This window comes from Gopherus flavomarginatus, chromosome 9 (genome assembly GCF_025201925.1).
Source record: "Gopherus flavomarginatus isolate rGopFla2 chromosome 9, rGopFla2.mat.asm, whole genome shotgun sequence".
Lineage (NCBI taxonomy): Eukaryota > Metazoa > Chordata > Testudines > Testudinidae > Gopherus > Gopherus flavomarginatus.
In genome coordinates, this window is record NC_066625.1 from 47,770 (window position 1) to 75,052 (window position 27,283).

At 42.3% G+C, this 27,283-nt stretch overlaps 1 protein-coding gene across 7 annotated transcripts in view; it reads right to left on the reverse strand.

Annotated features, from left to right (window-relative positions):
• Positions 1-27,283, reverse strand: part of UNKL (unk like zinc finger) — a 147,270-nt gene that overhangs the window by 35,062 nt on the left and 84,925 nt on the right. For all 7 annotated transcript variants that reach the window (XR_007776295.1, XR_007776294.1, XM_050967631.1 and 4 more), the window contains one exon: positions 9,460-9,637. Coding sequence is in view for 5 of the 7 variants with exons in the window: in XM_050967631.1 (XP_050823588.1) it covers positions 9,460-9,637 (178 nt within the window). In the remaining 2 variants the exon portion in view is untranslated. The remainder of the gene's footprint in view (positions 1-9,459; positions 9,638-27,283) is intronic.

Genomic DNA, 27,283 nt, shown 5'->3' on the forward strand with positions numbered 1-27,283 from the left:
GGGGACTGGAAACGACGGTGTCGACGTCATCGGTGCCTCTGCAGGTGTCGGTGCCAGGTAATCCAACTTAGACGAGCTCCCTGGCTGCGATGCAGATGGCACGGAAGCAGCAGGAGCAGGGGGTCTCAACCACGGCGCGTGCCGGGGAGCCATCAGGCACCAGCAGGAATCGTAGGCTCTCTCGACCTCGGAAGAAGGGAGCGGTGCCGAGCCGATATCGGTGCCGGCGACGGCCGGTGCCGAAAGGCCTTGGTAGTATCGGCGGGGTCCGGTGCCAAGGAGGCGCTACTGCCCGCCGCTTGATCATCGCTCGGCACCCCAGGTGGAGGGGTAAGTGAAAATCCCACACCGTTTTGTTCTCGGCTTAAAAGCCGTGCAAATGGGGCACTTAGCTGTCAAGTGTGATTCCCTGAGGCACTTGAAACAGGAGTCGTGTGGATCTCCCTTCGGCCGCGGCTTCTGGCACGCCGGCCCATTCGAAAAACCGGTGAGCCCCGCATGGGCTCCGGGACCGGGTTCATGGAAGGGGCTACTTCCCGAACCCCGCTAACTAAACTAACCATGTTAGCAAAGAAAACGTATAACTATACAAATATATAAATAAAAGGGTTATAACTGCGTAACTATATACGAGAAATACGAGTAGCTAGGGAAGTGGAGGTCAGCTAAGCCGCGCTCCACTGTTCCAACGACCGACACGGGCGGTAAGAAGGAACTGAGGAGCGGGTGGGCCGGCAGAGGTATATATCGAGCGCCATGGTGGCGCCACTCTAGGGGGCGACCTGCCGGCCCACTGAGTTGCTAGGGTAAAAGTTTTCCGACGAATGTGCACGCGCGGCGCGTACACCTAACTGGAATGGATATGAGCAATCACTCGAAGAAGAACTGCTGTTTCATGGCATGCAGGAGGCTCGGGGTGCGGGAGGGAGGAGCGAGGGCACGGCAGGCTCAGGGTAGGGGATGGGAAGGGGTTGAGTGGGGGCAGGGCCTGTGGCAGAGTCAGTGGTTGAGCAGTGAAAACCTCTTGGCCCATTGGAAAGTTGGCACCTTTACCTCCAGCCCCAGAGTCGGTGCCTACACAAGGAGCCGCAAATTAACTTCTGAAGAGTCACATCTGACTCCGGAGCCACAGGTTGGCCACCCCTGCCTTAACTGAATAAACTCATGGGGATTTATATTGCTTGCATTCTGGGATACTACTCTGTGTTTTAATCTTTCTCCCTTATGCTATAATAATATCATTTGTAGTTCACTCCTCTGTGTCAACAGCTCTTGTCAAGCTTGAAATACTCACTGCACCTAATACCTTTGTTATAATCTGTATATAAAAGATGGTATGTAAGGGTATAGTTGGAAAATTAATAACTCACTGATCATTAATATTCTTTAATGCTGTATGCACAGGGTGTGTACAAAGAATTATGAATACGTGTTAGCATTATGTTCTTAAAATGTGTTTGGGAAGCAATGCATGAGCCCAGTTTGCCCTAGACAAAAGAACGTATATTTGTCTCAGGCAGAGTCAATGACGATCTATTTACATAAAAGGTTATCAAGCTGGGGAGAAGTTAGTATGGCAGCTATGCCCCCAACAGTAGAGAAAAACTTCATCTGGGCTATAATCACAGGGGGTCTGAACTTCAAATGATAAGTAATGGAAACTATTGATTGCATGTAATATTACTGTATTATAAAAGTGTATCAATTAAGGTCTTATGAAAGCTAAAGACACATTGGAGAGTAATATCACTGTGAAATGTATGTACTATATTAACACTATAGGAGGAAATATGGATACATATATTATGCTTTAAAATCTGTGACCAAACACAGGGAAAAATAGCTCCCTTAACTCCTATCTGGGAGAAAACCTATCTACCTGTCTTCAATGAAATTAAGAAAGGTATGACCAAAAACAATGGAAGCCCCATTTACATATGAATCAGCAGGGGGCTGGGAAGCCCACAGGAAGGGAAGAACAGCATGAGGTCATCCAGACTAAACAGCAAGTTTGGGAAGATATAAAAAGAGAGGAGAAGCCATCTTGGACACAAGAGGCCAGAGCTCTCGCAAGCCGATAACGACGGGTCCATCTAACAAGGGGGCTAAAGTCTCTGGGAATGGAAGATTTGTAAGGATCTTGAACAAAGACTGTAGCTTGTTAAGGTAGGTCTTAGCAATTAGAAAGCATATTTTTACTTTTGTTTGTAACCCTTTCTAACTTTATTCCTTTTACTTGGTATCACTTAACTGATATTCTTTTGTCAATAAACTTGTTTTATTTTTACAATAAACCAACTCAGTGCTGTGCTTGAAAAGAAGGGTGCATTTACCCCAGGTAAGTTAATAAGATATGATGTGCTTTTGTTTCTTTAAAGGGGCAAACGAACATTATTATTTCTCTGGGTGTTCCAGGAGAGGGTTGGATGCGTCAGCATAGTTTTGGGGAAATTTAGGACAGGGAGTGTGTTGGGGTCATCTCTAACCCTAACCCTAACCCTAACCAAAGAGTGGTGAGTTCCAGAATGGGGCTGCTGTGTTGTAAGCAGGCTGCTGGGGCCAGAGCACTGGACCTGGGCTGCATAGCACACAAACACTCAGGATACTGCATGCTTGTGTCTTGGATGGAAGCATCCTAACAGGAAAACCACAGCAGCAGAGCATTTTATGGCACTCAGGGTTGCAAGGCAGGCAGTGACACAATCCCTCACTGGTCTGGATTGCAGCCCAGAACGTGACAAACATACTTTTAAGAAAAACCTCTCCATCTCTGGTCTCCTTCATTTCATCACCTCTGTGGTTCGTAGGAGATTCCTGATGCTCCTTTGTGCTGTCATAGTTCTTGATTCTATTAGTCAACCCACAATGGACTAGATCTGTCCTCACCTAACTCCCACCCAGAACACTTTCAGTCAAAACAATGTTTCTATTTTTAATAGTCAGGCCTCCTTTTTTCCTCTTCAAAATCAAAACCGATAGACTCTCGAAGCTAGTCTGGGAGCTGACCCACAGTAACAGATGGTCTATGGGAGAACTAGATCTACGGGTGAACGTGAAGTCGGAGGTTTTAAAGGGCTCTTACCCCCAATCCCTATCTACCTTTATTGCTGTTTCTGCTCTTAGTGAAAAGTCTGGGCTGCGGCAATAACAGACAACCTGTGGAAATCCTAGGGGCAAATAGCTGGAAGCAGTTTAAAGTTGTAAACAGCTCTCTCAACCTGGCTCCCCACTCGTTGCTGCTTGTGGAATGTTCAGAGCTATAAGCACACATTGTCCTATTTCCTTTATTTGGTTGAATTTAGAGCTGTCAAGCTATTAAAAAATTAATCTCATGGTTAATCGTGCTGTTAAACAATAATAGAATACAATTTATTAAATATTTTGGATGTTTTCTACATTTTCAAATATATTGATTTCAATTACAACACAGAATACAAGGTGTACAGTGCTCACTTTATATTATTTTTATTTCGAATATTTGCACTGTAAAAAACAAAAGAAATAGTTCTTTTCAATTCTCCTAATATAAGTACTGTAGTGCAATCTCTTTATCACGAAAGTTGAACTTACAAATATAGAATTATGTACAAAAAATAACTGCATTCAAAAATAAAACAATGTAAAACTTTAGAGCGTACAAGTCCACTCAGTCCTACGTCAGCCAATTGCTCAGACAAAACAAGTTTGGTTACAATTTGCAGAAGATAATGCTACCTGCTTCTTGTTTACAATGTCACCTGAAAGTGAAAACAGGCATTCACATGGCACTGTTGTAGCTGGGGTCGCAAGATATTTACGTGCCAGATGCGCTAAAGATTCACATGTCCCTTCATGCTTCAATTACCACTCCAGAGGACATGAATCTATGTTGATGATGGGTTCTGCATGATAACGATCCAAAGTAGTGTGGACCAACTCATGTTCATTTTCATCATCTGAGTCAGATGCCACCAGCAGAAGGTTGATTTTCTTTTTTGGTGGTTCAGGTTTTGTAGTTTTCGCATCTGAGTGTTGCTCTTTTAAGACTTTTGAAAGCATGCTCCACACCTCATCCCTCTCAGATTTTGGATGGCACTTCAGATTCTTAAACCTTGGGTCAATTGCTGTAGCTATTTTTAAAAATCTCACAATGGTACCTGCTTTGTGTTTTGTTAAATCTGCAGTGAAAGTGTTAAAACAAACAACATGTGCTAGGTCACCCTCCGAGACTGCTATAACATGAAATATATGGCAGAATGCGGTAAAACAGAGCAGGGGACATACAGTTCTCCCCCAAGGAGTTCAGTCACAAATTAAATTAACACATTATTTTTTTAACAAGCATCATCTGCATGGAAGCATGTCCTCTGGAATGGTGGCCAAAGCATGAAGGGGCATATGAATGTTTAGCATATCTGGCACATAAATACCTTGCAACGCCGGCTACACAAGTGTCATGCAAACGCCTGTTCTCACTTTCTCACATTATAAATAAGAAGCAGACAGCAGTATCTCCTGTAAATGTAAACAAACTTGTTTGTCTTAGCGATTGGCTGAACAAGAAGTAGGACCGAGTGGACTTGAATCTCTAAAGTTTTACATTGTGTTTTTGAGTGCAGTTACGTAACAATAAAGAAATCTACATTTGTAAGTTACACTTTCACAATAAAGAGATTGTAGTAGAGTACTTGTATGAGGTGAATTGAAAAATACTATTTCTTTTATCTTTTTTACAGTGCAAATATTTGTAATATAAAATAATATAAAGTTAGCACTGTATACTTTGTATTCTGTGTTGTAATAGAAATCAATGTATTTGAAAATGTAGAAAAATATCCAAAAATATTTAATACATTTCAATTGGTATTCTATTGTTGAACAGTGCAATTAATTGCAATTAATTTTTTTGAGTTAATCGCATTGAGTTAACTGTGATTAATCAACAGCCCTAGTTGAAGTGTATCATGACCTGATGAAAAAGGGACTCCATCAACCCCCCCCCATGCTTTGTTATGACATGTACCCTGTCCACTGTGCTCTGTAACACAAAGTGGACACTTATACAATACATAATTAAAATTAGTAGTAATCAAGGTTCCCCAAAACCATATAGATAGCCACATACATTGCTGATGGGTGCTACACACTGCCCAGTGTCTGTCATGCAAGAGAGCCTCTTTAATACAATACAAATGCCTCCTTGCCTTGTAGAGGGAGCAAATAACCTCACCTTCCAAGGAAGCGGAAAGGCAGTGATTTGAGAATGAAAAATGCCTGGGTCAATTATTGAGTGAAAGTGAGGAAGAGGATATGGGATGGGGAAAGAAGGTGAGAGCAAATGTGAGGTATTGGGTGAATGAGAAGGGAAGAAGAACTGAAAGTATAGCTGGAATAAACGTGGTGGTAGAGTAAGGAGGAGGGAATGAAAGCATCTATACTCATAGATTATAAACTTGAGTTCAGGCAGCAATTCATTTTACTTACACACACACCACAAATCATGATAATGACAGATTCTAAAGATTTCAATTGAATTGTTTGTTTCTTCTGTGTAATTTTTGCTGATTGGGTTCTCCTCAGAATTGCTCTCACCCATCAATCAGCTTTCAGCACAACCTTAATTGTACTTAAAAATGGTAAAGCACCATGCACATCCATACTTCACTATAAATCGTAACACTATATAACTTAATAAAATTCATGTAAAAATCACAGTATAAAATGCCATACACAAAGCAAATTCTAAAGCAGTATATATCCTCCTCTGTCAATCCAGATAGATCTTATCTATTCATGTACAGGACAAAAAAAAAGGTAAGACACCTGTTTGAATGGGATGCAGATAGTTTCTTTTGAGAACGCAGATAAAAGGTTCCATAGGCTTGAAATGTCACATACCACAAAGGGCTAGTTCTAACTCACTCTCTAAAGCAGTGGTGCACAAACATTTCTAGTCGCGCCCCCCCCCTTACCATTAATGGAATCTGTCCGTGCCTCCCCACCCTCCATTACTGCACAGTCAAGACTTCCTCAGCAGTGGAGCTTGGGCTGAAGGCAGAGCTGGGGGCAGAACTGGGGATGGGGGAGGAGCTGGTCTGGGGATGGAGAGGAAATGAGAGCACAGCTGGACTGGGGACAGAGTGGAGCTAGGGGTGGAGTAGAACTGAGGGCTGAACAGGGTTGGTGGCTGAGCTGGTCTGGGGATGGAGCAGGGCTGGCACTCACTCTACATCCCAGCGTGGGGGCTGTCCCACTCTGCACCCCCAAAACCTTTCTCCATGTTCCCCTAAGGATCATGTCCCACAGCTTGGGGACCACTGCTCTAAAGTCAGAAAGAGTCTTTCCACTGACTTTAATAGGAGTTGAACTGGCTCCCAAACCAGCAGCACGTATCGTAGCACAATTCATTGCTGAATACCTGTACATTTTGTTTTTTCACAAGTTTTATTCCCAAATTTGTCTGAGCTCCTGACAGATTTAAGAATAAAAATTTTGTGAATGACAATAGTTAGGGGGTCTTTATCCCAACTTTCCTACAGTCATTCATAGATAAGAATGCAAACATAATGTACATAACAGGAAACTTCAAATGTGAGCTTTAATTGTAAGAATTGACCTGTCTAACTGAATTTCTAATACAGAAATTTAAGAAGATGCAATCCAGTTTTATTTAGAACACATCTGGCTTTTCACATTTATTAGCTAACTAAAACAAAGCAATTTATACCATGAATGTAACTTTCACAGCCCTAACTAGCAGCTAAGAAACACTCAGGAGGAATTGGATGGGTTCTAAAGGCTGAGATGTAAGCACTGGGTTCTTGTCAGGGGCGTGCAGGTACATTTTTCAGTTGAGAGGGTAAATACCTTTATCCCATCAAGCTGCAAAACCCATTGGACTCAGTGGAATTGGGCAAGAAGATCTGTGTGCTGGGAGAGAGGGGAATTATGAGGGATTTCACATTAGTTATACGAATGTAAGCAAGAGGGAATGAGCCGTCATGGAGAACTCTTGTAAAGAAAAATACCCATCTTCTGTAGCATACAGCAATTTAATCTTGAGCGTGTTAAAGTTAACACTGTAGTTATGTTGTATACTCAAAGAATATGCCTTTTCAGCATTTTAAGCAAGCTAACTGCCCAGTGGAACTGTTATCAAAATACAGCAAATCAACTAATAAAGAGAACAGATAGCTGTTAAACACTTTGGGCTATTACAAAAGAGAAGCCTACAAACTTAAAAATTAAAAAGCTAATTTTTACCTAATGTATAATTATGCTGTGAAATTCACTTATGTATTAGTGAGGCTAACAGCTTAAGAAGGTTCTAAAAAGGAAGAAACAGTCACTTATCTTAAAATAATGATGGTTCTTCAAGATGTGCTGTCCATACATATATTCCACTCTTGATATGCATGGACCCCATGATCTCGAACTAGACTCTTTTGGCTACAGTCATGCCTATTGGGGCCATGCATGTGCCCCTAGTGTCCTCATGCCCTGTACCAAAGGCACAAAGGGTAGAGTCGGCCCAATCGCCCATTAGCTATTTTGTCAATACAGAATCCAGATGTTAAGGGACTCCATAGTAGCAGGGAAGGAGGGAGCATCTCAAACAATCACAGTTACTGTAAGGTAAGTAACCATTCCTTATTTTTCAAGTGATTTTCCATACATACTCCACTCTTGGTGACTCTCAAGCACTGACCTGATGAGGAAGAGGTGGGTGTCTGGAGTCCACCTAAACAAAGACTGTAGCACAGCTCTGCCAAAAGAAGCATCATATCTTGATGATTCAATGGGGGAACATGTTTTGTAAAGACATGGACTGAACCTGAAGTTGCTGCCCTGTGTATTTCTGAGATGGGTATGCTTCCCAAGGAAGCCGCAGATGATGTCTGAGCCCTATTGGAATGAGTCCTAACCTGAGCTGGTGGAATCTTAAATTGGCTAGCTTATAACAGACTAATGAAACTATCAAAAGCCTGAGGGTTGAAATAATGAGCCCCATCAAGAAATGCCATAAAAATTTATAGGGGAGACTCTAAACGATTTAGTTCTATGTAAATAGTACAAAAGTGCTCTAAAGACATCTAACATATGTAAACTAGCCTCCCCTGATTAGAATGTGTTTAGTGGGTGGGTGGGGACGGAAATCTGGCAAATTAATTCAGTTCAAATGAAAATCAGTGACTATTTTATGCAAGAATTTGGGCTGGGGCCTCAGGATGACCTTATCTTTATGGAATATTTTATGAAGAAGGCCCGCCATAAGTTCCTGTATTTCCCCTATTCTTTTGGCTGATAATTGCTACTTAAATATTATCTTCATGGATAAATACAGCAAAGAGCAAGTTGCCAATGGCTCATATGGGACTCTCATTAAATCTTCTAGGACAGTAGGGCAACCTGTGGACTGCACATAGCCCATCAGGGTAATTCGCCAGCGGGCCGCTAGACAGTTTCGTTACATTTGCACGGCCACCCGCAGCTCCCAGTGGCTGCAGTTCGCTGTTTCCGGCCAATGGGAGCTGTGGGAAGCAGCACGGGCCACAGGAATGTGAAAACACATTATAATTGGTACCAGGAAAAAATACTTTCCCTAAAAAATCTGAAAATAAAAATAAAACCAACAAGCCCACATGCCACCAGGCAAAAACTACACTAACTATAGTAAATATTAGTTATAATAATTGTTTACAATTAGGTAAAAAAATAGTTTTGTGAAACAACGTGCACCTTAAAGACTAACAGATTTATTTGGGCATAAGCTTTCGTGGGTAAAAAAAACCCCACTTTTTCAGATGCACGTGAGTTCTTGTGAGTGCATCATGACATAGACATTGCCAGCTACGGGGGGTGAAGAGGGATCTGAGGGGCAGTTGGGCATGCTCTATCATTTATGCCCTCAGTACAGGACACAAGGACATTCAGGCCGCATGCACAGCCCCGATGGATGCTGCTGGCCAAAAGATTCCAATCTCATGAGCATTAAGAATGGAAAATATAGGGATAATCACTCAAAGAAAGAATTCACATTTCTATTAATAAAACAATCTGCAATTACACTTGCTGGAATAAAACTGTAAAACACCTCATGTTCAATGGCATGAACTGATCACCAGCAGGAATCAGGAGAATAACCTCTCTCCTATAAGAGCAGAATTAGATACATTATCAAATTTTTATAACTTCTTAAATATTGGCCACTATCAGAAACAGAATACCAGATTAAATGGTCCACTGATCTGTACCAGGTTGATAATTCCTAAATTTCCATCTGAGAATTTATAAAAGCTGCTGATTTGGAAAAACATTAAATTCAATTCCAAGTATTAATTTTAACTGCAGATAATAAAGCAAATATGTAAAAATGTAACAGCCCTTCTCAGTATGCATTTTCTGAACGTATATTAAAATAGAAAAATCTTGAAAAAAATACAAAACATGTGCAATAAAAGAGGAAATGCTCAGACTTACCTATAACTGATTCAACTGTATTACTGCCAGGGTAGAATGGGAGAGCTTTAGTACTGATAGCTGAGAGAGCTGTTGGGGATGAATTATCTGATCCAATACTGGAAGCCAGACTAGAAGTTATACTGGAGGTTATACTTGAAGCAAGTGGATTAATCACTGAAAAAACACTGAGATGGTTCTGTTTAAAAATATATAAATAAAATAAGCAAAATGCATTTGTAAACAAAATTATTAAAATAATCTTAAAAACAAAGATTTGGGAGACATTATATAGGTTATTTAAATTTGCACAGCAGAAGAATCTATGGAATTAATGAATTTAGGATCATGTTCCCGTGTATTTGGTAGCAAATGTGCTTGACAAAGCTAGCACATTCCAACAGTCCAGAAATTGCTCCCAGAAAATATATGTCACAAAGGCAGTTATACAAGGACTAAGATAGTTGGAGCCTGAGGAACAATTCCAAAAGAAAAAAAAATCCATGCAAGGTGATTGAAGTCAATTCTGTATTTCCATATAAAAAATGATCATAGAAATTTGAGGTGTAAAAGACCTAGAGGCATTAGGTCATTTAATTCATTTCCTAGACATAAACATACAGACTCATACACCTATATCTTACTGAAGCTAGTGTCCAAGTTAGCTAGCGTAGTGTCAAAATATGACTGTACATATGGCGCTTATACCCCTGTCCTGCTTACCTCTAGCTGAGCCCTGCTGACCCAAGGAAAGAGATTAGGTCTTTAATTCAAGATAGTTTTTTCCCTACAAATTTATTAAATATCACCAGTTAACATTCTGAACAGGAAAATTAAGTTTCAAAAAGTTTGGAGTGAGTTTGTGCAGAACCCAACTTTTTTTTTTGGTCTTTTAATTTAAAAAATTAACAAAATAATATCATCAAGTTTCAACAAGAGTGTACGGAACAGTGACTTATTGCATTGGTGCCTATGACTCAGGAGCACTGAATTTGCATTAATACATTAGTTCTCTGTTGAAGTGCTAAACTGATTTGTACCAAAATCCTTGGCAGTTTCCAGTCAGATTTCAGACCTGGATACACTATGGAAACGAAACTGGTTGTAGAACTGATAAACAATTTCTATATGGCAATGGACAAAGGCTAAATATGCATGTTGACACTAATAGATATTTTTGTAGTTTTCTGATCCTGTCCATGAAGGGGAACTGTTGACTTGTCTCAAGATCTTGCACAAGTGGATAGTGTATTATGCTGACTTCATCAATTTCTTCCGCATGCATCTCAAAGGATTATGGTGGGAATTGCATCTCCTTCTTGAAAGTTTGATCTAAGTCTGCATTTCTAGTGCACTACTCAATGAGATGTCTAGCTCTCAACTGTGAAGTCGCTTAAATTCTCAGTTCAATCACCTCTTTCATTCAACCTATGATATGATAGAATGCTTGGAGAAACTGTTGTATGCAATGCAGCTGTAGCCATGTTGTTCCAGGATATTAGAGAAACAAGGTGGCTGAGGTAATATCTTTTATTGGACCAACTTCTGTTTGTGAAATACTATAGAGTACGCTGTGTTATCAATATGCCAGTACTCCTAGATCTACAACTTTGCTTCCCAAGTATCCCAGTGTTTGAGTGAAACAGGAATCTATGAAAAGTAGCCAGGTAATGAATGAGACAGGGGACTGCAGGAAGAGAAAGGATGGTCTAGTGGTTAATGCAGTTGAATGTCACCCTGAAGCACGGATAGAATCCAATTCCTTTGCCACAGAATTTCTATGTGATGCTGGCAAAGACATTTAAATCTAACATCAGAGGGGTAGCCGTGTTAGTCTGGATCTGTAAAAGGGGCAAGGAGTTCTGTGGCACCTTACAGTCGATAAGGTGCCACAGAACTCTTTAAATCTAACACTTACTTCACAAGTGGTCACCAATTGGGTATTCCTCATTTTCTACGTGCCTAACTTTAGTCCTTCTATAAATCAGATCTTAAGTCTCACCACTCACAGCTGCAACTGAAGTCAATGGGAGTTATGCTTTGAACCTATAAAGTGCTATAAAATATTAAGTTCTCTGAAAAATCAGGGCATAGGCATGTTAAATTGGGCACCCAAAAATTGTGTACACTTCTGAAATTAATGACTCTGCGCCTCAATTCCCCATCTGTAAAACAGAAATAATAATACCACCTTACCTCATGGGGATGTTGTGAAGATAAATTCATTAATGTTAGTGAAGTGTGAAGATGCTACCATCAGGAGTGCCACAGAAAAGTTCATGACTAAATTAATAATTCCATATTCAGAGCATAGTTTGAATGGTGTGCAGTAAATACAGCATGGGGCCACACAGTGAAGATTGTGGATGAAACAAAATATCTTATCTTATGTGAGTATCTTATCATGATGTGAGCACCATTCATCCTGTGCAGTGAATGAGGAAAAAATAGTATGTAATCACGTACTTCAAAACTGTGTCATTACTAAGGATACAGTTTGGTCATGGAGGTCACAGATTCCATGACTTTAACAGATCTCTGTGACTTCTTCGGCTCTGGCTTCAGCCCCCACCGTGACCATACCCTGATTTTGTATATTTTTACCATGACTGCGCCATGAAGTTTGCCTAATTTTACCGTGACAAAATCATATCTATAATCATGACGCACCAGGGGGCAGAACTAAGAATACACAGGCCACCTTAATTATAGCATTTCGTACATTCTGACTGTTTGATTTGCAACATTAACATTCTTTTAATGTAGTTTTTTGCATGTACTTGTAGATAGAATGACGTAGAACTACATTACCTGATCCTGCAAACATGACACAAGTGTTTGATTTACATGGGACAACTTGTGTGTGAAGTTATTAGGACATGTCCTGTGCATAAAGTTACCACGTGTAATTGTTTGCTGGATCAGGGTCTTAGTTTGCATCTTAACAACAGCCCAGTAGTTGAGACAACTCTTCTCAGCACACTGTTAGCTATGCTAGCTAAGTATGGATGTGCAGTGCAGTCTTCCTTCCCTTAGAACACTGGTTAAAAGTACTAAAAAAAAATCTATACCCCCAGTATTACACGTGCAAAGTAAAATTTTCAGTGATGCATATCTCTGCCCAATGAAACCCAACATTTCTAAAGAGGGCTATTTCTCTGCCATATTTACACTTCCTAGCATAGTTTTGGTGCTAGCATGGTTTAAAAAAGTGTAATCACTTATTTTTAAGTAGAAAAATGTTTTCTCACTTGTGGACCTAAATATGATATAGTTGTTTCAGCTCCAACTTTTAAAAATCATCTTTAGGGAGAGATGAGACCTAGAAGATTTCAGCCAGAAAGAGGAAGTTTCAGAAATGAAAATAGGGTTTATAAGAAGAATAATCAAGCAACCTTTACTATAACAGTCACTAGTACTTCCATTATTATTCTTATGGATTGAGTTAAACCTTGTTGTTATGGGTCAGGCATGGCTACTGCATTACAATCAGGATAAATGTAAAGAAGCCATTGTAATCAGGTGGCTGAAACAGTAGCAGTAGCACCTAAAACACAGGCACATGCAAAACTGAGTAGAAGTCCAAGGGATTTCAAATGCAGGGGCTAGCACTCTGATTGGTGGAACTGTTTTGGTATCTATGTGAGAGAGTGAGTGAGAAACAGCACAAGCTGAGGCAGAGAAAGAAAGCCAATCAGACAGTAACAGCAGGTTGGTAATGTAGGCCTGAGAGAACATGAAGAGAAAAAAGCTGGCTGGGTACAGAGTGCTGGCTCATAGGCGCCAACTTCTGCTGGTGCCGGTGGGTGCTTGACCCCCCTCTGCCCCTGCCTCCACCCTGCCCCCATTCCAACCCCTTCCCCAAATCCTCGCCCTGGCCCTGCCTCTTTCCCGCCTCCTCCCCTGAGCATGCTGCATTCCCATTCCTCCCCCCTCCCTCCCAGAGCTTGTTATGCTGCAAAACAGCTGTTTTGCGGCAGCAAGCGCTGGGAAGAGAAGCGGGGACACAGCGTGCTCAGGGGAGGAGGCGGAGGCGAGGTGAGGCGGGGAGCTTGGCTGCTGGTGGGTACAATGCACCCACTGATTTTTCCCCATGGGTGCTCCAACCCCAGAACACCCACGGAGTTGGCGCCTAGTGCTGGCTGGAAAGACAGGTTTGGACTAGCAAACAAAGGAATTGTCTCCTGCTGTTTGCCCCCTACTGTGTTCAGGGAAACGGGACTTTGTACATTCTTTGTAAATAAACAAAATTGCATCAAATACTTAATGTCAATTTCTCCTCCTAACTGGAACAACCTGCAAAGATTCCAAAATTCTGGCTAGCCACTCGGGTCAAAAGTGGTAACATTACATTCAACACTTACACAGCACTTTAAATGTGCAAAATCCTGTATAAACAAACCAGTTATGCTACTGTTTTTCCTGGGCTTTGAAGATTAAAAAGCTTCATAAATGTTAAGTATTTATTAATTATTGTTAGGGCCTAACCAAATTCATGGCCATGCAAAACGCATCACAGACCATGAAATTTGGTCTCCCCCCTGTGAAATCTGGTCTTTTATGTGCTTTTACCCTATACTATATAGATTTCACGGGGGAGACCAGCATTTCTCAAATTGGGGGTCCTGCCCAAAAGGGAGTTGCAGGGGGGTCATATGGTTATCTTAGGGAAGTTGAGGCATTACCACCCTTACTTCTGCGCTGCCTTCAGAGCTTGGCACCTGGAAAGAGGCAACTGTTGGTCAGGCACCCAGCCAGGCAGTGCCCAGCCAGCATCGCAGAAGTAAGGGTGGCAATACCATACCATGCCACCCTTTCTTCTGAGCTACTGACTTCAGAGCTGAGCGGCCAGGGAGTGGTGGCTGCTGACTGAGGGAGCTCAGCTCTGCAGTCAGCTGCGCAGAAGTATGGGTGACAATACTGTAAGATGTCATCCTTACTTCTATGCTGCCCAGCTCTGAAGACAGTGCTGACGCCAGAAGCAGCGCAGAAGTTAAGTGTAGCAGTACTGCAACACCTTCCCCCCTGCCCCTCTTTTTGGGTCAGGACCCCTACAATTACAACACCGTGAAATTTCAGATTTAAATAGCTGAAATCATGAAATTTACTATTTTTAGGGCTGTCGATTAATCAGTTAATTCACACAATTAACTCAAAAAATAAATAGGGATTAAAAAAAATAATCATGATTAATTGCACTGTTAAACAATAGAATACCAATTGAAGTTTATTACATATTTTTATGTTTTTCTATTCATATATATTGATTTCTGTTAGAACACAGAATACAAAGTATACAGTGCTCACTTTATATTTTTGATTAAAAATATCTGCACTGTAAAAATGACAAACAAAAGAAATAGTATTTTTCAATTCGCCTCATACAAGTACTGCAGTGCAATCTCTTTATCATGACAGTGTAATTTACAAATATAGATTTTTTTTGTTACATAACTGCACTTAAAAACAAAACAATGGAAAACTTTAGAGACTACAAGTCCACTCAGTCCTACTTCTTGCTCAGTCAATCTCTAAGTCAAACAAGTTTGTTTACATTTATGGAAGATAATGCTGCCTGCTTCTTATTTACAATGTCACCTGAAAGTGAGAACAGGTGTTTGCATAGCATTTGTGTAGTCAGCGTTGCAAGGTATTTATGTGCCAGATATGCTAAACATTCATATGCCCCTTCATGCTTTGGCCACCATTCCAGAGGACATGCTTCCATGCTGATGATGCTTGTTAAAAAAATAAATGTGTTAATTTAATTTGTGACTGAACACCTTGGGGAGAACTGTATGTCTCCTGTTCTGTTTTACCCACATTCTGCCATATATTTAATGATATAGCAGTCTCAGATGATGACCTAGCACATATTGTTTGTTTTAAGAACACTTTCACTGCAGATCTGACAAAACGCAAAGCAGGTACTGTAGTAAGTGAAGGCCCTGATAAAGGCCCCGTATGAGGCCTGAGGCCTGAACTAAAGTAATGGTCAAGACTTTGCCATCATAGAGCAAAGTGAAGCTGTGAGCCAGAGGCAGGCCCTGCTCACAGAAGCTGGCAAGAAAAGGGCTGATGCTGCAAGAAGATACGTACCTAAAAGGTACTGAACACTAGAGATCAGAACATTCACATACTTGCACATTCCACACAGATAACAAGGAACAGACTGACCCATCCCAATGACAGGGGCAAAAGGGTAATATGATGGATAGAGTTGTTTTGATCGAGCCAACATGTACAAGGTGAGAGGTGGCACCTTACTACGTAGAGGGGTTGTACCTTGCTGCGTAGAGGGGCTGCACCTCAATACGTCAGGAGTGATGTGTAACTTGTTTGTATCTGTGTATAAAAATGTATCCCTGGGGCGATGTCTTTGTCCGGCCGAGGGGGCAGTGGAAAGTCCCGCCACTGACTGAGCCGAGTCCATTGACCATGGGCACATATTAGTAGCATGCCTTTTACTAGAGTAACAATCTAGGGGAACTATCGTTGTGTCCATACGGCAATAAACCTGGCCGACGTGCCTTCGTACCTTACTAGACTCTGTGGTCATTGGGGGTTCTCTTCGGGTCTGCTGTGTCAGCTATTTGCGCAAAGCTGGGACGGTACACAGAGGGAACACACGCACGCAGCCGAGTGATACCAACAAGGAGAGAACAGAGCACCACACCGGTAGCATCTGACAACACTTCTGACAACAGGTACCATTGTGAGATTTCTAAAAATAGCTACAGCAATTGACCCAAGGTTTAAGAATCTGAAGTGTCATCCAAAATCTGACAGGGATGAGGTGTGAAGCATGCTTTCAGAAGTCTTAAAAGAGCAACACTCAGATGTGTAAACTACATAACCCGAACCACCAAAAAAGAAAATCAAACTTCTGCTGGTGGCATCTGACTCAGATGATGAAAATGAACATGAGTCGGTCCACACTACTTTGGATCGTTATTGAGCAGACGCATGTCCTCTGGAATGGTGATTGAAGATGAAGGGACATGTGAATCTTTAGCGCATCTGGTGCATAAATATCTTGCAACGCCAGCTACAACAGTGACATGCGAAGGCCTGTTTTCACTTTCAGGTGACATTGTAAACAAGAAGCAGGCAGCATTAACTCCTGCAAATTGTAACCAAACTTGTTTTGTCTGAGCAATTGGCTGAAGTAGGACTGAGTGGACTTGTACGCTCTAAAGTTTTACATTGTTTTATTTTTGAATGCAGTTATTTTTTGTACATAATTCTACATTTCTAAGTTCAACTTTCATGATAAAAAGATTGCACTATAGTACAGTATGAGGTGAATTGAAAAAAACTATTTCTTTTGTTTTTTACAGTGCAAATATTCGTAATAAAAATAAATATAAAGTGAACACTGTACACTTGGTATTCTGTGTTGTAAATGAAATCAATATATTTGAAAATGTAGAAAACATCCAAAATATTTAAATAAATTGTGTTCTATTATTAACAGCGTGATTAATTGCACAATTGATTAATTTTTTTAATAGCTTGAAAGCCCTACATTTTAAAAATCCTATCACAGTTAAATTGACCAAAATGGACAGTGAATCTGGTAGGGCCCTAATTGTTGTTTATCTAGGTTTTTATATGAAACCCACTGCTATGGAATCAGTGGCACCTCTCTGGCATCTGAGTGGTTGGGGAACTGGAGAACAAACTGAGGTTCTGTAGCCAGGCCATACCATAGGTTCATCTTCAAGGATACTAAGAAAGCTGGCTGTATTAATACAGTTAGCTATCTAGTCTGGATTTTGTCACTAAATCAGAGTTGCCTCTGTTTCTAATCCTTACTAGTTTATGTCCACTTTTTTTCTTTTTCCTTCTTTTGGACGTTATGAATGTTATTTTCATAGGTTTTAAGGCCATTAGGGGCCATTGTGATCATCTGGTCTGAGCTCCTGCATAACAAAGGCCATAGAATTTTACATTATAATTCCTGCTTCAAGAGTAGCAATCAATTCCTCCATATTCCTTGAATCTCCTGACTCAGTTCAAACCTCTCTCTCTCTCTCTCTCTCTCTCTATATATATATATATATCTCACCCACTCCTACCCTCCTTCTTCCCTACACTCCTCTCTCCATCCTATTCTTTTTATCGCCTTCTCTCAGCTTCATACTTTTTTTCATTCCACCACTTGTTATCTATCAAACATTCTCTCTATCTTGTTTTTTCCCCCACCAGTTTTATCTCCATACCTTTCCTTACCTGAATTTCTGTCTTTGTGCCTGAGATTTAAAGATGGTTGGGGCAGACAATGTGTCTTGCTATGTTTTATACTAACTAACTAACTAATTAGTTCTTATATAGAGCTTTTCATCTGCAGATCTCAAAACATTTTCCAAAAGCTGGCCAGTGTCATTATCTCCATTTTACAAATAGGCAAACTGAGACAGAGAGAGGTGAAGTGACCTGTCCAGGGTTACCCAGTAGGCTAGTGGCAGAGTCTGGAATAGAACCAAGGTCTCCTGAATCTCAGTTCAGTGCTCCATTCATTAGGTCTTCTGAAGAGAAACAAGAGTCATAAAAAGCTGTGTTCTTTTTCTGCTGTATATAAAAGATAGTAAAATATATTAAACCTCTCTTTTTATTTCTTCTTTGCAAGTTGAGAGAGATCTGAGGATCTGCTCACTTTTCTGAGGTTCAACCCTGTGCCCTGGATAAACACTCCTATAATCTTCTAAGGATATCCCCTCTATAATCCTTCCCAGGACTTTGCAATAACCAATGAAGAGCGCACCAGCAAAGAATCCTTCTCATATTTCACACTGAGCCCAGCTTGTCCTGAGATAGGATTTTAGGAGATTAGTGAGTGGTGTATGTATATACAGTGTAGGTCTCATCTAATCTCAGAACTTAACATGGGGAAATAGATTCAATTAGTGTAATGATCCAACCATTCCCAGTCTCTGTTTAAAGTTAATTGTATCTAATCTGCATATTAATTCGAGTTCAGCAGTCTCTCTTTGGAGTCTATTTTTGAAGTTTTTTGTTGCAAAATTGCCACTTTCAAGTCTGTCACTGAGTGGTTAGAGAGGCTGAAGTGTTCTCCCACTGGTTTTTGAATGTTATGATTCCTGATATCAGATTTGTGTCCATTTATTCTTTTGCGTAGAGACTGTCCGGTTTGGCCAATGTACGTCTCCTCACACCTTCTATGGGTCATCTCGATTATCACTTCAAAGGTTTTTTTTCTCCTGCTGCTCATAGCTCATCTCAATTGATCGGCCTCTTACAGTTGGTATGAGTACTTCCACCTTTTCATGTTCTCTCTATATATAAATATCCTCTGTCTTTGTGTTCCATTCTATGCATCCGAAGAAGTGAGTTGTAGCCCAAAAAAGCTTATGCTGAAATAAATTTGTTAGTCTCTAAGGTGCCACAAGTACTCCTATACAAACTATAGTAACTGACTAGAACTAATTAACTATTTACAACTACTAACCAAAAACAATATAAAAAAAATGAAGATCACTGAGAAAACTTGCCATAGGAGAACACTTCTGGCAACATTCACAGGTGGTAAGAAAGAACTGAGGGGGAAATGGGGTCAGCTGGGCCCTTTATACCATCACTATTATCCTGCAGCACCAGAAGGTGCCTGAGCCATCCCAATGGGTACCACTGAGGGAAAAATGTCCAGTAACTGTGCTTGGCACATGGACATACCTACAGTGGAATGCACATGTGCAATCAATTGAGAAGAAGAATTAAGAGTTCCAAGACACATGGTTGCCTCCTCCGCCGCTCTACCACACTCTGAAACTGGGGATCCTTGCAGGTTTCCTCCAATCACAAACACACATGAAGATGGGGATTCCTTGCTCTCCTCCTACCCCACCCTGGTACGTACACACACACACACACACACACACACACACACACACACACACACTACTCCTGAGGACATTCTGTGCCAAAAAAATAAAATTTTTGCACACAATATTTTAAAATTCTGCAAATTTTATTTGTCAAATAAATGTGGAGGCTCCAGCATGGCACTGGGGAACACAGGCCATTGGCTGCACAGAGATGGGAGATCACTCTGCAGCTCCAGGCGGGACACGGACTCAGCGGTGAGGCTGCACCCAACCCTGACACAGAACAAGGATCAGGCCTGCCCCAGAAACACCCCAGTGCCTTGTCCCTCCATGCCAGGTGCACCAGGTGTGGGCAAGCAGGCTCAGCCTGACAGAATTCAAGTATGGAGGAGCTTAGTATGGGGGGATGCAGGTGAGGGTTGAGAGGGTTCTGTGTGGGGCCATCTGGGTGCAGGCGGCTCACTGGGGGATGCAGGTGCAGGGCGGGATCTGGATGCACAGGGGCTTGTTGGGGTTTTTTGGATGCAACAGTAATGGGATTGTGCAGGGAGGTCCAGGTGAAGGTGGCTGGGGCTCTATGAGGGGGTGTGTGTGGGTCTGGGTGTGGGGGGCTCAGTGTGGGATCCAGATGCTGGGGGAGTGGAGCTCAGTGGGGTGGTGATCCAGGGGCAGCTGGTTGGGGCTTGGTGGGGTGGGGATCCAGATGCGAGTGGCTCATCGGAGTGGTCCAGGTGCAGGGGTAGTGGGTCTCCTCAGGGGAGTTCTGGGTGCATGGGGGGTGAGGCTTGGTGGGAGGGTCTGGGTATGGGGGGGGTCTGGATCCACAGCGGTTGGGGGAGCAGCTCCCCGTAGCGATCCCTCCCCCTGCAACTGAGGAAAGATGGGTGCAGGAAGGGGGGGGAGGAGTGTTGCGTTTGCAGAGCTTCCTGCAGCTGGGGAGAAATCTGGGGGTGGGTCTGACCCAGCCCTGGATGCCGTGCAAGGAAAGAGGAAGTCCTGTCCTCCCCAGCCCAGCCGGGACTAGCAGCTGAGCCTGGCGCACGGTAGGAGAGACCAGCCAGGTCTTCCCCAGTCCCGCCCTCTGCCCTACAGTGATTTAACTCTCTGTCAGCTGCCATGGGCACCCAAAACATACTGCTGGGAAAAGTTGCATGACTGCTCATAGACTCATAGACTTTAAGGTCAGAAGGGACCATTATGATCGTCTAATCTGACCTCCTGCACAATACAGCCCACAGAATCTCACCCCCCACCTCCTGTAACAAATCCCTAACCTATGTCTGAGCTATTGAAGTCCTCAAATCATGGTTTAAAGACCTCAAGATGCAGAGACTCATCCAGCAAGTGACCCGTGCCCCACACTGCAGAGGAAGGCGAAAAACCCCCAGGGCCTCTGCCAATCTGCCCTGGAGGAAAATTCCTTCCCAACCCCAGATATGGTGATCAGCTAAACCCTGAGTGTGTGGGCAAGACTCATCAGCCAGCACCCAGGAGAGAATTCTCTGTAGTAACTCAGATCCCATCCCATCTAACATCCCATCACAGGCCATTGGGAATATTTACTGCTAATAGTCAAAGATCAATTAATTGCCCAAATTAGGCTCTCTCATCATACCATCCCCTCCATAAACTTATCAAGCTTAGTCTTGAAGCCAGATATGTCTTTTGACTCCACTGCTCCCCTTGGAAGGCTGTTCCAGAACTTTACTCCTCTGATGGTTAGAAACCTTTGTCTAATTCCAAGTCTAAACTTCCTGATGTCCAGTTTTATATCCATTTGTTCTTGCGTCCACATTGGTACTGAGCTTAAATAATGCTTCTCCCTCCCTGATATTTATCCCTCTGATATACTTATAAAGAGCAATCATATCTCCCCTCAGCCTTCTTTTGGTTAGGCAAAACAAGCCAAGCTATTTGAGTCTTCTTTCATAAGATAGGTTTTCCATTCCTCGGATCATCCTAGTAGCCCTTCTCTGTACCTGTTCCAGTTTGAATTCATCCTTCTTAAACATGAGAGACCAGAACTACACGCAATATTCCAGATGAGGTCTCACCAGTGCCTTGTACAACGGTACTAACACCTCCTTATCTCTACTGGAAATACCTCACCTGATGCATCCCAAGACCGCATTAGCTTTTTTCACAGCCCTATCACACTGGCAGCTCATAGTCATCCTGTGATCAACTAATACTCTAAGGTCCTTCTCCTCTGCCGTTACTTCCAACTGACACATCCCCAGTTTATAACAAAAATTCTTGTTATTACTCCCTAAATGCATGACCTTGCACTTTTTACTATTAAATTTCATCCTATTACTCCAGTTTACAAGGTCATCCAGATCTTCCTCTATGATATCCCAGTCCTTCTCTGTATTGGCAATACCTCCCAGCTTTGTGTCATCTGCAAACTTTATTAGCACATTCCCACTTTTTGTGCCAAGGTCAGTAATAAAAAGATTAAATAAGATTGGTCCCAAAACCAATCCCTGAGGAACTCCACTAGTAACTTCCTTCCAGCCTGACAGTTCACCTTTCAATATCTCTCCTTTAACCAGTTCTTTATCCACCTTTCAATTTTCATGTTGATCCCCATCTTTTCCAATTTAGCTAATCATTCCCCATCTGGAACTGTATCAAATGCCTTACTGAAATCGAGGTATATTAGATCCACTGCGTTTCCTTTGTCTAAAAAATCTGCTACCTTCTCAAAGAAGGAGATCAGGTTGGTTTGGCACGATTTACCTTTTGTAAAACCATGTTGTATTTTGTCCCAATTACCACTGACCTCCATGTCCTTAACTACTTTCTCCTTCAAAATTCTTTCCAAGACCTTGCCTATTACAGATGTCAAACTAACAGACCTGTAGTTACCTGGATCACTTTTTTTTCCCTTTCTTAAAAATAGGAACGGTGTTAGCAATTCTCCAGTCATACGGTACAACCCCTGAGTTTACAAATTCATTAAAAATTCTTGCTAATGGGCTTGCAATTTCATGTGCCAGTTTCTTTAATATTCTTGGATGAAGATTATCTGGGCCCCCTAATTTAGTCCCACTAAGCTGTTTGAGTTTGGCTTCTGCCTCAGATGTGGTAATATCTACCTCCATATCCTCATTCCCATTTGTCATCCTACCATTATCCCTAACCTCCTCATTAGACTCATTAAAGACTGAGGCAAAGTATTTGTTTAGATATTGGGCCAGGCCTAGATTATCCTTAACCTCCACTCCATCCTCAGTGTTTAGCGGTCCCACTTCTCCTTTCTTTGTTTTCTTCTTATTTATATGGCTATAGAAACTTTTACTATTGGTTTTAATTCCCTTTGCAAGGTTCAACTTTACATGGCTTTTGCCCTTTCTCACTTTATCCCTACATGTTCTGACCTCTATAAGGTAGCTTTCCTTGCTGATCACTCCAATCTTCCACTCCTTGTAGGCTTTCTGTTTTTTCTTAATCACCTCTCTGAGATGTTTGCTCATCCTGCTTGGTCTACAACTCCTGCCTATTAATTTTTTCCCCTTTCTTGGGATGCAGGCTTCTGATATAGTTTCTGTAACTTTGACCTGAAGTAATTCCAGGCCTCCTCTGCCTTTAGATCCACAAGTTCTTCAGTCCAATCCACTTCCCTAACTAATTTCCTTAATTCTTTAAAGTTAGCCCTTTTGAAATAAAAAAAACTAGTCACAGTTCTATTTTTGATTAATCTTTCCACGTAGTTTGAACTGAATTAGCTCATGATCGCTCGAACCAAGGTTGTCCCCTACAACCATTTCTTCTGTGAGGTCCTCACTGCTCATCAGAACCAAATCTGAAATGGCATCGCCTCTTGCTGGTTCAGCAACAACTTGGTGAAGGAATCCATCAGTTATCACATCCAGGAAAATCCGAGCCCTATTATTATTACTAGCACGTGTCCTCCAGTCTATATCTGGAAAGTTAAAGTCTCCCATGATCACATAATTCCCATTAGTATTTACTTCATTAAAAACATTAAAGAGGTCTCTATCCATAGCCAAATCGGATCCCGGCGGTCTATCTATAGCACACCTCAAGCATTATCCCAGGGGAGGTTCTAGTAGCTTTCTTCCTCAATGTGATTTTTGCTCAGACAGACTCCATCTTATCCATTCCATCACTTCTTATTTCTTTACAGTCTGCCTCATCATTGATATACAATGCTACTTCACCACCTTTGCCTTTATTTCTGTCTTTCCTAAACAGCACATAGCCTTCAATACCTGTACTCCAGTCATGACTATTATTCCACCACGTTTCTGTGTTCCCTATAATATCTGGTTTCACTTCCTGCACCACTAGCTCTAGTTCCTCCATTTTGTTACCCAGGCTCCTCGCATTAGTGTACAAACATCTTAATTTTTGCCGTTTGGCTTCACTGACATTCTTTACCCTGTTAGGCACAGACATTCTACCACCAGGATCACCAATTAGACTGGTATCTACACTACCCTTCCTCCGTATGTCTATTCTCCTACCCCCGGCTGTATCCTTTCTTTCTTTGTTTTCTTCCCTCTCAATTTTAAAATCCAGCGTGGAGATTACCTGGACATCTCCCAACCATCTCCTCCAAATTCCTAGTTTAAAGCTCTCTTAATCAGTTGTGCCAGCCTCCATTCTAGATGTCTATTTCCCTCCCTGCTCAGGTGAAGTCCATCCCGAGAGAACAGTCCTCTGTCCATGAATGCTTCCCAGTGGCCATACATCCCAAAGCACTCCTTATAGCACCACTGCCTGAGCCATCTGTTGATCGCCATAATCTTGTCATACCTTTGTTGCCCTTCTCTAGGAACAGGCAGAATCCCACTGAAGATCACCTGAGCCTTAATTTCCTTAAGCGTCTTCCCCAGCCTGGCACAGTCTCCCTTGATACATTCCAGGGAGAATGTAGCCGTATCATTTGTTCCCTCATGAAGGACAATCAGTGGATTCTTTCCTGCTTCAGTTAGGATCCTCTTCAGCCTGAGGTCTACATCCCGTATCTTAGCACCCGGTAGATAGCACACCCTTCTGTTCTCAGGATCAGCTCTGGTTACAGGCCTGTCTATTCTTCTCAGTAAGGAGTCCCCAATCACGTAGACCTGCCTTTTCCTGGTGATGGTGCGATTCTCCAGTCTATCCCCTGTTCCCTCTGGGTGCAAGTCCTCTTGATTCCTATTGTCCCTTGCAATCCTCTGTAATCCTCCTGGGGCTCATATTTGGTGTTATCTCCCTTGACTCTTCCCCACTTCCTATAAGACTAGCTGCTCTTCTCTTCTTCCTTGCCCTCTCACCTTCAGTGACAACCTACTGTGCCCTTTCTTCATTTTCAAACTCCGCAAACCTGTTCCTGAGCTCTATTTCTCCTTCACTAGCCCATCTTTTCCTCTGCCTGGTTCTCTTAGTCACATGCTTCCACTGTCCACTTTCCTCATCCAGCAGTCTCCCCTCAGAGTTCTTTGGTTCTTTGGTCCTGTTTCCATTTGCAAGTCTGAGCTTTTCCCTTCAGACATCTCTTTGCTCCATCATCTGCTCAAACCCCATTCTAAACTCAACCAGAGTTTCCACCTGCATCTCCAATCCTTGGATCTTTTCTTCCATCAGCTCCATCAGGCGGCACTTCATGAAGACACAACTCTTTTCAGGTACCCCCTCCAGGATCATGTACGTGCCGTAGCTTCCACATCCAGTCATCTTCATTGTGTCTTCCACCGCTGCCTCTGTATCTGTCATAGCCTTCCCACCTAAAACCTGTTAGTCCAGGAAACACAAACCAAACCAAACCACCATCACCCGCAGTAACACAAACCCCCAACAAGCACCAAAACACTGCCAGACCACCACACACTCCACTCACTAGCCTATCTGTTCCTCTGCCTGCCTCTCTTAGTTTTCCCCGCAAACTCCTCCAACAGAACTGCCACTCAAACTCCCCTGTTTACATCTCTGGTTGCTGGCTCCCGCGCTGCTGCAGCTGTCTGACTGCTCTTGCAGTTACCCTTTGTTTCCCCATCAGAAAGTCATTTTTCTGCGGGGAAGCAAAGAAATCTGTGGGGGCAATGGGGTAGAATTCCCCCAGAAGTAACAAATACACATGCACATGGCTGCTCATCCTCTTCATCCACCACTCCAAGACACACACATACATGACTGGGTGACTCCTCGTTTCTCTCCTCGTCGTCTTCTCTGACAAAAACAGATGGGGAGCTCACTGTCCCCTTCAGACACACATCTGCAGTTGTGCATTTCCTTGTTTTCCTCTCCCTCTACAAGGCTAATCCTAACCATAACTTCAATTCCCCAACCCTAGAAAATATCTGAACAGAAGAGAAAAACAGATCAAAAAGTAAAATCCAAGAGACTCAGAGCATGAGATAATTTTTTTTTATTTGCAGCAGTTTTTTATTTATGCAATAGTATTTCATACATTCTGTTGCATTTATAAGGAGGTTAAGTAATTTTTAAAAAATTTACAGGAAAGAATGTTAAGAATGAGCTAAGTATAGCTATTTCTATATATTTGTGGCAAATGGTCAAAACTATTGTGGTGGGTCCTGTGTTTTCCCTTGGTACAGTGGGTCAAGGTGTCACCCCTGCCCCTATTCTTGGGCTCTACTAGTGCCCTGGAGTGGGAGAGAAGGGGAGCAGAAAATGGACCCAGGTCCACCCCCTACTCCAGTCCCAGCCCCTTCAGCTTCACAGGCTTCTCACCCTTGGGGCAGAGTTTCTCTCTGTCTTCTGTACCGGCGAAGCCCCTCTGCCATGCTTGGGCAGGGTCTCCCTTCCCCTCGTACTCTGATTCTCTGGTCAACACCACTATGCTTCCAAACTACAGCCAGCTCTCCTTCTTCTCTCTTGTCTGACTGAAGCAGGGGGTTTTACTAGCTTTCAAGCGGGCCTTAATTGGCTGCAGGTGATCTAATTAACCTACAGTAACGTCTCCTTAGTCCACAGGGAATAAGGCTCTGATCATCCTGAAGCTTATATACCTCCCATCAATCACTTATCTGTTGCCCTCTGGCCATGCTGTATCACATATTGTATAATTGTGTTTATAGCTACTGTACATTGCAAACATCAATCAAGATAAAATATTAAAATTAGTGCCAACCCTGTGAAGATGTCTCATGAGGAATACTGTAACTGAGCCATGATCAGAGTTAACCTAACTGCCAAGCATTCTAATTATAGATGTGTAGAAAATGTGACTATAAAACACACTTGAAAGGCACCTCTCACACACACAAGGATATTTCAAACATTCTTCTCAGCTGAATCCAGGGTCTCCACCAACAACTGTATACTTTCATCCACAATTGACTCTTCTGGCCCCCTTTCTGACCTGCAGCCTTAGCTCACTCTTCCAACCTGGTTTCTCCACTCCCACACTGCTGGATATCTCTGGAGAAAATCCAGAGACAATGCAGGTTTGTTCCTCTCGTCAATCGGCACAGCTATATTTCTTGCCAAGAAAATTTACTTCTTCCTCTGTTGTGAAGTCCTCACTCTTACAATCATAGGTACTTCTCCCTTTCCTCACAGCCCCTTCCTCACATTCCCCCCACCCGCTTGCTGCCTACAGTCTCACACATTAGTGCGTAGAGAAAACTAGAATGGTCTTGCCTTAGTTTCCAGAGTTTCTCTGTCTGAGTGAAGTGTTATCCTCTTCTAGTTTCCAGCTCAAACTTCTTTCTTGTTGCCATCCCATCCTGTTTCCTTATCTACTCCCTAATCCCCCAACTACGTTTAAGCAAACATTGTTCCCTCCAGCTTCCAGCTTTGACCCCACGTGCCTCTCCAACTACCAACCTCATCGCCTTCCCTTTCTCTCCAATCTTGAGTGCATTGTCTTCTCTTAAAGCTTAAGGATCTGTCCACTCTCTTGTCTTGATCCCATACAATGTGGCTCCCTCTCCCCCTCATTTAAACACTTTTGCCAAGGTCACCAGGTGCAGTCCTCAAAGCTTCTTTTCCATTCTCATCCTTCTCGACCTTTACATGGC